The sequence below is a fragment of the Melozone crissalis genome, unplaced genomic scaffold (genome assembly GCF_028551555.1).
Source record: "Melozone crissalis strain CALT ecotype California unplaced genomic scaffold, PUWL_Pcris_2 ptg000018l_1, whole genome shotgun sequence".
In the NCBI taxonomy this organism is placed as follows: domain Eukaryota; kingdom Metazoa; phylum Chordata; class Aves; order Passeriformes; family Passerellidae; genus Melozone; species Melozone crissalis.
The window spans coordinates 40447859-40460203 of record NW_026535796.1 but is presented as its reverse complement, the minus strand read 5'-3'; the positions used below and the strand labels follow the sequence as shown (position 1 = coordinate 40460203).

Below are 12345 nucleotides of genomic sequence, written 5' to 3'. Positions count from 1 at the left end.
GGTCTCTGGGGCTTCATTCATTGTGATGCTACGTCAAACACACTTAAGTGGAGATGAGGCTCACCAATACTAAAGCCTAGGAGACATCTAGGAAATTTGAGTGTGTTATCACTGAGTAACATGTACACCAATTTAATTTTATATTATAAAGCAAAACCATTTTGAATGATCTAACAGTACTTTCTTAGTGGACTTGCCTAAATATTGTGTGTATGTGTTAATTTATGCCTTAATCTGAATCATATTAGATATTTTTAGCTTTGCATTCATCAGCCCTCCATTATAGATGTTGGTCATTGTTTTAGCCTTTTCTGTTTTTACTGGTTGTGTAGTCTTTAATCTGTGTTAAGTCATTTAAGTTTTATTTATAAGGCTTTTTTTTTTTACTTTTTTTTTTTCTTCTTCTTTTTGGGATACCTGGGTGATAACAATTTAGCTGCGCAGCGCAAAAAGATTGCCTTTTTGAGAAGCAAAAGCAAGGATAAAGAAAAGTCTCCTAAGTCTCCATCGAATCATCAGTCTTTGTCTAATCGGCTCCGGTTCTGGTCTTCTTCCGACATCCCATCCTCTCCTAATGAAATTCTTTCTTTCCCGGAACTGGGAGTTTTCTAACACCTTCTCTTTATCTTCATTTATTTCTGACAAATATTAAAAAAAAAAAATAAAAAAAAAAATCCCCCATGCCTTAAAAGAACACGCACATTGATAGAGACACTCAGCATGTCTATACAATACTCTAAATACAAGCAAAGATTAGTGAACATGGACTTAATTTTTCCTGTAGAAGATGAATCACTCTTGCACACTGTGGATCATTTCTTCAATGCAGCACACTTTAGGGGACCCCATGGCATTCAGTTTGCGTATGTATATTGGCTGTGGTGCATGTTGTCAGTAAGTGAAGTTGCTATTCGCTTCAGTATTTTCTTGCAGTCATGTACTTGCATTGTGTCCAGTTAAAGTGTTGAACTGGTTTGCTGTCGCTATGCTCTCTACAGTGTGGTAGTCCTACTAAAATAAAAATACAGTCTCAAGCTCCAGAGATTTTTTCAATAGTCTTTGCTACTAAATGATTTCAAAAAGGAAGGTTTTATAACACCTTTTTCTGCTTTTGAGTAGTCTAACTTTGAATGGAAGCTACTGGAAAAATTATTCTCAGCCAAGTGTCTTGATGCTCACATTCAGACCTGATATTTAGTGAGGTTTTGTCCTAATTAAGAAAATTCATCTTGAATTGAGCTGACGTTTCAGTTTCTTCTGCTTCAGTTTCAACAGATTTTTTTGGAAGAAGAATGTAGATTTGTTCTCTTAAGGCTGGGAATAACCTTCATTAATCCATTGCCCAGAATTCTTGTTGCCTAATATTCATGACCTAGTGGCTTCTGAAATGAATGTGCAGGTCCAGTCCCCACCTGTTAGAGAATTGGATGCAGCACGGGCGGTGTGCTACCTGGGGCTCAGCAGAGAGGCCAGAAGATCTTGTTTCCCTTCTCACTCAGAACTGTCCCCAGTGGCACAATCAGGGACTCTGGCAGAGCAGCCTGGTTTTTGTTGCCCATCTGGGGATGTGTGGAGAGTGTTAGTCTCCAGGGCAATTAATTTTTTTTGGCATCTGTGGAAGGTGTTAAGTGTATCTAGGAAGTCAGTTAGAAATACAGATCTGCATGTGAACCTTTAGCCAGTAGTTGCCCCTGCAGGCATGGCATATGTTTCAATTCTGAGAGCAAGTGCTGGCCCAGACTGTGAAGCCCATGCAGACCTAGGGAGAAAATACTGTTCCTGAATCAAGTCAACTTCCAGGGGCCACCTTAGATAACAGCACATTGGTCCATTTCTCTAATACAACTTCACAGCTGCCCTTTGCTTTGAACTGTCTGTCCATTGTCTCTGCAAGTTGCTTATTTTGACTGCTGCACTCTGCTGCATTTTCAGCATTTAGTTTCTGTTACTTAATCAAGTATTCCATAGAAACATATAAAATCTAGAATCCTGGTTCTCATTAGGTGTGTTTTCTGCAGTAAATAATTTAAAATTTTGTTCTATGTGTGCCTTGAAGCATTACATTGACATTACAAGAAATTAATTAACCTGCTTTTTCAGTAGAAAATAATTTTTCAGGTTCTTAATCTAAATTATATTCTAGCAGAGTTTTTGTTATTTTCCTGCTAAGATCCCAGGAACTTCACTTAAAAATCATTGCACCAGGACATTGTAAGAGCAGAGTTTCAACCTTGTAAAGACTGAGCTCTTATCCACAGCAAAGATATAAACCTGAAAGCAGTTAGCTTAGTGCACGGATCATGATAGATAATTTTCAAATCAGCATTATTTTTCTTTGAGTAAGAGCATGACTACTGTCACTCTTTCCCTATTCTATTTTATTACTGAAGTAAGTTCTTATAAAATGCACCTGCGAGGAATAATGTTAAGGGAATTTCACACCTCACTTATCTTTTCTGGATTCATGTCTTTGCTCCTTTTCTTCCTCCTTTCACAGTAATTGTTGCATGTATAATATCAACCCTCCCACTGGCACTAAGCAGCCCTTGTCACTCCCACACTTTACAGAGAGCACACATGATTGACAAGCTGGTGGCAGAAATTTCCTATCCACTATTGCACTGTTTATGGAAAAGCTTGCCAAATTAGCGCCTCTGTTGTGCAGTTTCTTTGTGCCTGTTTGTCATGTTTGTATGGGCAGATAAATACAAATCCCCTAATGCTATTTTTCATTGAGTCTTATTCATTTACTTCTCTCCCCACCAGTGCTAATGGACCTAAAGCAAAAAAGGAATTCCCATCACGGAGGCAGCAATGATAATGCTGAAATCTCAGCAGACTCTGCAGCAAAAGCCAGCTGTGTGGAAATGGGTCCCAGGACTTACTCAAGCTCAGCCATTCACGTGCACACTTCCACTCCCATCTCCCGGCTCCAGAGCAGGCCAAAAGGTGTGTGTGCATTTGGTACAGCAGCTGCTAGTGCCAGGCAGGCTGCTTCACAGTTCCTGCAAGGCTGCTAGTGGCATTCAATTCTGATATTTTCAGAGCACTGATATTTTCACTCTTGCTTTATCTGCTGAATGGTTTAATTGATGAGGTGTGGGGTTTACTCGCTCTTGTAGTGTCATCAACTTGGCAGAGCATATTTGAGAGTCAGTTCTTCAGTGGTTCCCTGTGCAGTGCTTAGAAGATGGGCCTATAAAACCCTCTTGATCACCTCAGTCTTCTACACAGCTAGAATGTATTGGAGACAGACCTGAAGGATTAACCTTTCTGTGTTCAGTTGGCCTTATAAGTTTTATGTTCTTTTCCAGGCTATAATTCAGAAGATCACCTGTGTGAGCAGTCCCCAGAGGTGGAGTTTCCAAGCACCAGATGGCATGGTAAGCTTGTAACATGAGTGCTCAAAACATCTGCATTAAGACTTGTTTCATTGCATCCACATGAGCTGTCCTGGAGTGGTTTAGTTGCATTTATATTACAGAAGGAGATGTAGTAATTCAGCACCATTTTGGGAATGGGATTCTAACTGCTTCTGGTTTTCTGTTGAAGCTTTTAATGGATATTTTGGCAAAATGAATTTTCAAAGCAATGCTGGCATTGAGGCAAGTTGCCTTCCACCACCAACAGACCTTTTAATGCATGTCCTGCAGGTTAGTTGTTGATTTTTCTGGAGAATGTTTAATTCCTTACTTAAGGGAGTGAATCAGCAATAAGAGAAATTTGTTGTGGGGCTTGTGGATGCACAGTGGGAATGCTGTTGAAGCAGCAGCACTGCCTGCTTAGAGAAAACTGAATTTGCGGAAAACTGAATTTGCAAGCTGGCCACCAGCTCCTTCCAAAGAAAACTGAAAAAGAGACAGCAACTTATTCTTGAACTTTTTCAGTATCTGCGTTACTTTATAGTTACTGTAAAAACCTAGAATGTGTTTCTTTGTGCAAAAAATGAGATAAACAAGATGGATCCTAAACAACTTGAAAAATGAAGGTGTTTTCTACTCTGTCCTGATCTTGGCATCCTGTGTTTATTATGCTGTTAATGTTTTCAAAGTGACTTAGTTTCACAGGTCCTATTTTCAGAAGGGAGACTGTAGCCAAGTCTTTTAGAGAATCAGAGGAACTTCAGATCTGTTTGTTCAATGCTTGATTTGTGTTTTTCAGTGTCCAGGCCAAACAGTTTAGAGAGCAGTAGGAACGCTTCCAGCAGTAGTTCACCTCTCAATTTGAAAGGTAAAGCTTTTACAGCTGAGTTGTGACAAACAGGAAGTGAAATTCCATGAAACTGTGTGTAAAATGCCACTTTCCTTCCAATTAATTTTGAAGACTTGTTTTGAAATGGTAATGATTATGCAATCTGGACATGGCTGTCTTGGGAATCAAAACTGCTGGCAAGAAGTGCTTTTCTAAGATTGATTCTGGCAAGGGGTGGCTTTTAAGGCAGACAGTCGAGTTTTGCTTCAGTCTGACTGGCATCGTATTGTGGGAAATATCAGGCCACTCTTAGACTCTCACAAGAGATCTCTGTGGTTCTTACTCTGCACACAGCTTGTGCAGGGAATCATTGTGCTCTCGAGATTTGCTTTTGCAAATTGTGCATCCTTGAAGGACACCAAGAGACCTGATATTGTGGAAAAAGCCGCTTTCTGCTTTTCCACTGTCAGGTTCTAACTCTCAGATCACACAGCCAGGACTGAGAGATGGTTCAATGACACACAGCTTGTAAAGAGGCACTCCAACATTATCTTACTAATATAAGGCTTTTATTAGCCCCCAGTGCTATTTTTATTCTCTGGTGAAGTAATTGTGCTTGTTTAAGGTGCTGTAAGATATTTAGTAGTCCTGATTTTTCAAAGCTCTGAAAAAATGAAGGTAAAAAATGCTGCCCAGTCTGTGTGGAAACAGCCCTGGATGATAAGTTCCCACCTGAGTGTGAAATCTACTGGAATTATGTCAGAGCAGTGTCATTAATGGTATTTATGCTTCTCCTCAGGTTCCTTAGACCATATCCATGGTAGAACTGAGAGCCTCAGCAGTGAAGATATGGTGCCAAGCAGAGAGGCACCAGTCTTGCTCCGAGATACATATTCCCTTCACTCTGCTGCTGCTTTCTTTAGCCCTGGCAGCAGGCATGAGTCCTCCTCCCACAGGAATGGTTTGATGTCCTGTGATATACCTCAGAGGAGCAATCCATCCCAGTCTCACACAGGCAGGCAGCGATCTGCCTCGCCTGGCAGTGAGATGGTAACTTTGGAAGAGTTCTTGGAAGAGAGCAACAGGCTGTCTCTACCAAGTGTAAGTAAATAGAGCTAGATAGCCCATTTCAGATGTCAAACTGTTCAAAACTGATTTAGGAGGATGAGGGCATAGGGAAACAGAGAGAGACAAGAGGATCCTTGTTCATATACATAAGTACTATTGAATCTTGCAAAACAAATGAGACCGTTTCAATAACTAAGGTAAAATTAGCTTTCATATAGCACTCTGCTAATTCATTTTTGTTTATCAGCTATGGCAAATCAGATAATTCACTGCAAGTACTTTTGCTAGCAAATAATTGCGGTCAAGGTTTCGTATCATCAGTTCTCAGCTCCAGGTGTCTTTATTTATAAACTGGTATGTTTTCTGAGTAATTTTCAGCTACTAAATCTAAAATTAGGAATGAAACCTAGAATAATTTTCAGTTTGAGTGCAAAATACGCAGTTGTTAAAACCATCTCATAATCTGAAAATATCAGTGTGTTTGAGAAAGGCTCTTCTCGCAAAAGGAAGTTTTTGATACTTTCACCATGTTTGTGTGTTGATTGACACTGCCCTGTTGGTTCAGTGACTGCAATAATATGTCACTCATTGAAGTGCCTTTTTCAAGAACTAAATGTTTGTTTTCAAGATGGCATTTGTCTTTCATTGCTCAGACATGCTGTACAATAGTGAGGCAGTGCACTATTGAACAGGTTAGTATCTTAAAAACAGTTAATTGATAGTCTAAGTGAATGGAGATTTCTGTTTTATAAATGCCTTGGTAAAAGTATTGAAATCAGCAGAGCAGTGCCATTTTGTTGCATCAGTAAATTCTGGTCCTTGAATTTTCACAGAAATGTTGAAATATACCTCCTATTCCCTCATTACCCTAAGTACAATTCTTAGCTTTTGGAGATGTTTAAAATTATTACTTTTGTCTGTGACTACCTGACCATGTCCATTTTCATTCTTTCTGTCATCCTGTTCCTTTTCAGCATCGGCGCAGTTTAAATGAGAGTGAAATGATTTCATTACACCAGTTTCTGTTAGAAGCTGATGCCCTGTATCCCTCTTGCTACTCCCTATGTCCTTCCATCCATCAGGAACATTCGCAGTCTCTCGAGTCGGTCCTCAGTGTTTCATATCCCAGCAGCATGAGGCACAGAACAGGCAGGGGAAATAGGAGATCTGCTTCATTCTATATCCCCAGGGTATCCATTGTTCTTGTTATGAAGGCAACAGCTCCTGACTTACCACAGCTTTTGCTAGCATATTAATGCCTATAGAAGCATACTGTAACTCCTAGTTGTTACTTTAAAGGCTGCCAGATCACTTGCATTAATTGCTCATGAAGCCTTTGCAGCGTTTGTTCGTACACATGCGTGCTTTCGGAGGACTCGTCATTCTGTAATGCTAATGTCCATAACAGCTGTTTAAATAAAGTTAAAAATAACCTTAACACTTTAACACTTAGTTTAGCTTAGAAATTTTCACACTGCACTATTGCCATTGATGGTGTTTGCTTATGGAAAATGAGTTTTTTGACTGGAAGAAATATTTGGAACACTAGTGAAATAAGTGTCTTAAGCTCTAAACATGCTCCCTAGAGAAGAGTAAAGAAGTAAATTTCATGAGCTTGTTTATCATTGTTGTTTGTAATGACAGCATGTCCCTTAACTGTTCTGAGCATGTCTTTTACTAATAGTACAGTGACAGCTGTTCAAACATCACCATTTTTTGATTGCATGGACCATCCTCATGCAATACTCACTGTATATTTTCTTTTACTGCCAGGTTAATTGTCTGACATGAAATTTGTAAGTTCATTGTAGGCAAACAATTTTTGTAATGATTTTTGTACATTTCATTGTATTGTACATGCAGCTCTTAACATACATCACGTATTGAATGGGAGAGGGGAAGGGAATCGATGCAGAAGGAATTAAATTTTTTTGTAATGCTAGCAGATCTCCCCAAGGTGTTGACTTCTGTTACATTCCTGAAGTTACAGTAGAGTTATCCAGATAAACTATATTCTGGAATATGACAGATATAATTGATATCTGCTGATACTAATGTCTGATGTCATCAATACGATATTGATGTTAAAGTGACAGTGGCTGATGTGAAAGAAAGCAAAAGAGCTGTCCAGGTTGCAACCAAAATTATTTTAAAATTATGACAATTAACCTGGCAAGCAAGGTTGTCACAATCTAATTACAATAAGCACATTGTTCCTTGGGTTGGATTTATACCCATTTTAAACATTCTTCTGTTTCCACTATGTAAAATCTATTATTGTGTTTGATTTAAGTGGGAAGGAAGATTTTGTGAATACCATGTTCTGCATGATTCTTTAAACAAAATGTGTTGTCTTTAATGTGACATGCATATTTTCTCACACCAGGACACCTCCACAAACAGAGATGACTTGCTCAGTGATTATTTTAGGAAAGCAAATGAGCCTTCAGCTGCTGGAAACTTGCTGGTTCAGCCATCCAGAAAGGAGGCTGCTAAGATGTCCACTAGTCTTGTTGCTCCAACTGTGAAGATGGCTGTGGCTGGTGAAGAAGGAAGAATGGCTAAGCCTGACAATTACATGAAGCCAAACCTGAGACAAGTTGAACCTGATGCTCTGGCAAACCCCCAAGGGTCCCTTAAGCTCCCTCACCCAGCACATCAGCAGTGTGCCAGCGGGGTGCGGCAGATGGCACAGCCTCAGCAGCCCGGGACCGCGGGCAGGAGGAGCACGTCGCTGAACAGGGCATTCAGCCTGGCCTCTGCAGACCTCCTCAGGGCTGCTGGCCCAGAGGCCTACAGGCAGGAGAGCCCTCAGAAGTCAGGAGCAGAGCTGCATGGGGGCAAGGACACTGTCTGCCAGGGCACCAGGGCCTCTGTGCCAACGAGCTCCCAGGCACCCTTGAGGGAGCGGCCGCAGTCCGCAAAGGCGGCGGGTTCCGTGCAAGGTGCCGATTCCCGCTGTCGGCAGCTCGAAGCGAGGCGCCTTTCCCTGCTCCCACCTAAAGATGAGAGGCCACTCTCCTTCCATCAGTTCTCTGCCTCACCCACTGCATCCAGCAGCAGTCTGAATGTCCAGCAGCAAGAGCGTGTGAACGCCGGGCAACACTACTCATCTGCATCCCATACTCCCTCCAAAGTCAAACCCAAGTCAGCGCCTCGTACTGAGGAGGTGGCCGCAGTGGCCCCTGCCAGAGCTGTTTGCAGCAGCACTGAGGCAAATAGTTCCCCAGGACAAGGCCAGGGCGATGCCCTACTTACCATGTGCCAGGGTAAGCTGTTGGAAAGCAGCTCTGGGGCTGTGGAGGAGCCTGTGAGAGGAAACAGCTCCAGCAGCACTCCTGGGTCTCCTGACCCCCAGGGGGATCAGCAGACGGTTTGGTATGAGTATGGCTGTGTGTAAGCCACAGTGTAGCTGTAACGTGTGTTGGGTATGGCTGATGTCCAGGTACCATTTATCTAGACAGTCAGGTCTTAAAAGGCATCACCTGTAGGTTGCTCTGAGTTTTCTCTGGGTACTGTTTCCTAGTTGGACAAAGTGTGATAAAGAGAATCAAGGAGCAAAACCCCAGTCCTTCTGACACTGTTGTGCCTAAAACAAAGTGGAAGCCTGACCTAATCTCACAGCAAACTTGGCACCTGATTCTTACAGGTTCTGAGCATTCCCCAGTCCAGCAGAAGCTTAGCAGGGTCTCCTGTCATTGCTGCACTATGCACTCTTTCTGCATACATTAAAGAAAAGTTTCACAGGTCCTGTGTGTGCTAAACTCAGCCCCACTATTGGTAAATAACCATACTGAAAAGGTCATATGAAAGCCAGACTTCTCCCCCAAAGACAGAATCTTCTTAAGTAGCATAGAAGAGATGAAGAGCAAAAGTGTGTGGCTTTAGCCATGGATCTGCTATAATCTGTTTTTCTAGCCACAGACACATCTTGTAGTAGGTATTGTATAGACTTCAAGGGTCATATCTTAACCTTTCCCACTTGGGCTGTGTAAGCATAGAAGCCAGCAGAATTACCCCACTGCCTTCACTATAGCTGCAGCTCAGTGGATCCTTGACTCTGCAGAGTGGTGCTGCCTTTTGAAACTTGTTTTATCTTTTATACAAACACTGGAACTAATGCAGCCTTTCAGGGGAGGTGCCATTCCAATTGCAAAGGTGGCATCTCATGTACAAAAGTGTCTTGTAAGTATGTATATAAGAAGCTCAAGTACTGTATAAGAATGCTGTGTAAATTGTATTATTACATTCTTTTGTGCATGACAGCCCACACACATCCTGTGTGGGCTTTTGTCTCTTAGAAGTCCTTGTTTGTCTCCAAGAACTTTTCTCAGTATAGAAGCAAAATAATTTTGTACACATGTGAAAGAAATATACTTTAAAAAATCTATTTATGGGCAAAGAAGTTCTTTGTATGTTTCTGTCCAGAGCGTCATCAGCTGCTTATGTATATATGATCAAATGTGTATCTTAATTTCCATGTTTGTAAAGCTGTTCTTCTTGCAATAGACTAAATCCTTAAAAAAATACTTCTTTTGCTGGTTCTGATTTAATTTAGTAAAAGATAAAACTGATTCATTTGATGTTTTTGTTATCTAATATGTAGCAATCCCATTCTGAAAACTACAGAATTGTTTATAATAAAGACTAAAATAAAACAGATTGGTGTTCTACTTTTTGTCCTTGGAAAAATAAAAACCGCCAAAAATGTGAGTGACTCTGCTGGAGGTCTGTCTGCAACAGCTCTTCACAAGCCTTAGTATTGATTTTCATGTCTGTGTGGTGAAGTTGGGTTTGTTTTTATAACATAGAAGGTGTATCAGGAGTCTCTTTGTTTGATTGTCACCTTCTTACTGAAGACTACAGGGGGGTTGAAGATACAATAAGTGAGTTACAATTCACTCTAGAATTGGACTGTTTGATTTTTATGCTTCTCTGACCACTTTGGACAAGGGCAAACATGCTGCCAATTTTGACCAAGCTTGCATCTTATATAGTCTGTTTTGTACTTAACTCTCAGGATGCCATATAAAAATGAGAAATTCTTCATCTTTCAACATGGAGAGAATGGCAAAAAACCCTTTCTGCCCTCTCTACTATTTTATTTGCAAACTATAGTTTTGCAACAAATTTAAAATTAATGGGTGCTATATGGTAATTTTAGAACATAGTGAATGTTCTTAGTAAACTGAAATTCTTCTTCTATAAATTTTATCTCAAAATGGATTCTTGGCCAGACCGCTAAAGGTTTGAGACTGGTGTTTCTCCCTTGTTTCAGCTCCTTTTTTGGAGGACACCTGCAGGCTGGGCTGAGAAAGTGATCTGTGCCTTGTTAGTTACTGTAGATCTGCTTTTGCTATAAATACCTGCCCAGTGGCACACCTTAGTTGGCAGTTTCTGAGTTATTTACAATTATTTCTCGGTTCTAATGAGCTTGAATTAAAACGTACTGAATACCTTTGCAGTACCATTCAGCTATGGGATGATTTTAAATACAGAGGTTATCCCATGGAACAGCTGTTGAAGCACACAGTGCTGTCTGTGGCCCTCGGGCCTCTCTGGGGATGTTAAGGTTGGTTTTGGTAGCGGTGCCTGCCCTGCCGTGGCAGGTGCGGTGATTTCGCCATCTGCTCGGTTCATCGATGCTCAGCTGTTCCCGGGCCTGCCCTCAGCCCGGGGCTGCTGCGCTCCGGCCTCCTCAGGCCAGCCCAGAGCGGCACAAAACGCGCTTTGGTGCCTGAGGGGGAGAAAGCGATTGTGTTCAGAGAGACACGGATCGGCAAATCCTCCGGAGTTGCGCAGGTGGAGGTGCCGTGAGGTGGCGGAACTGTGGGGAGAGGTGTTCTGGGTGTAAAGGATGGCGCGGAGCTGCCCGACCCGCGCTCGATGCCTCCCAAGAAGTGCAGATGGAATGGCAGCGGTTTCAATCTGCAGCTTGTGCGGCCCGGCCCGGCTGCGGGAGGGGCACGGCGAGCCGGCTGAGGCGGCCACAGCTGCCGCCGCCGCCTTTGGACACCGGGGAAAGGATCTGCAGGCGCCACGGGCCTCGGCACGCTGCCTTTGCTGATATTTCCTGACAGGAGGGAAGGGTGTGCTCTCCGAAGGTTGCTAATTGTGTGCTAAGTGCTGCTGGAGTGGTTCTGGATTCAATGCTTCAAGCCGTTCAGTGGCTCGTTAATTCTCGAGATGGGGTTTTTGTTAAAGGAGGGTTTTTGAGGGAGATCCGTCCCGAGGAGGGCGCTGAGCTGGCAGCAGTGTCCAAGAAAGCCGAAGGGCTGCGACTGCGGGCCCAGACTCTGAGGTCAGTGAAGCTGTGTGACTCAAGGAAACAAATGATGGTGTGTGTTTGAAGTGAGAGAAATGGCTGCTGTGGGAATAGGTGCTGGGGCTGCGTGCTCTGCAGTGACGGAATATCCTTTGCCAGAAATCTGAGGTCATTTACTGTGGTAGCGTGTCACGAAACCTTTTTCCCGTTAGATATTCTTCCACTGTTCTTGGACTTGGGACCTGATTGTGAAGTGAGCAGACCTTTTCTGATTTCAGTTAACTGAGTTCAGAAGTTAAAATCACCAGAAGAAGAATTTGAAAAAATAGAATTTACTTTTTTTCGTTCTATAAGTGTTAAAGATATTGTAAAAATAACTAGTGCTTAGCTTAGGAAAACCGTGCATCAGCATGTGGTCAGAAATTATTTCTGATTGTCCAGACATTTGGGGACATACTAGCTCAGCTACAGGTAAATGACATTTAAGGCAGACCATGGAAGACATTTACACGTAAATTGTTAGTTCATGTGAAAGGATTACAGCCTGGATATTAAATGGATGTACAAAGAACAACACAATTTCATTTCTTTTTCTGGTTGAACATGAACCCAGCTGTCCAGAGAGCATTTGATTATGGTTTTGCATTTTTATATGAAGAGGGAAGTGGAGTGTGGAATCAGTTGTAGATTTCACATAAAAAATTTGTCCTAAAATTTGCTTCCCTGCCCATCACAATCATGGAATATCAGATCCCAACAGCACTGGAAATGTTCAAGACAAGGTGGAAAATTTGTGGATATTTTTACAAATCACCAGTAGC

The 12345-nt window shown here is 42.0% G+C and overlaps 1 protein-coding gene across 2 annotated transcripts in view; it reads left to right on the top strand.

The window, feature by feature from the left end:
* CCDC88C (coiled-coil domain containing 88C) overlaps nucleotides 1-9833 on the top strand; it is a 95621-nt gene extending 85788 nt beyond the window's left edge. The window contains exons 26-31 of one of the 2 annotated variants that reach the window (XM_054274951.1): nucleotides 2767-2949; nucleotides 3315-3383; nucleotides 4162-4230; nucleotides 4991-5292; nucleotides 6234-6449; nucleotides 7646-9833. In XM_054274951.1, the coding sequence (XP_054130926.1) occupies nucleotides 2767-2949; nucleotides 3315-3383; nucleotides 4162-4230; nucleotides 4991-5292; nucleotides 6234-6449; nucleotides 7646-8659 (1853 nt within the window). In that variant the 3' untranslated portion in view covers nucleotides 8660-9833. The remainder of the gene's footprint in view (nucleotides 1-2766; nucleotides 2950-3314; nucleotides 3384-4161; nucleotides 4231-4990; nucleotides 5293-6233; nucleotides 6450-7645) is intronic. The other variant, XM_054274952.1, reaches the window with a different exon arrangement.
* The last annotated feature ends 2512 nt before the right edge of the window (nucleotides 9834-12345 follow it).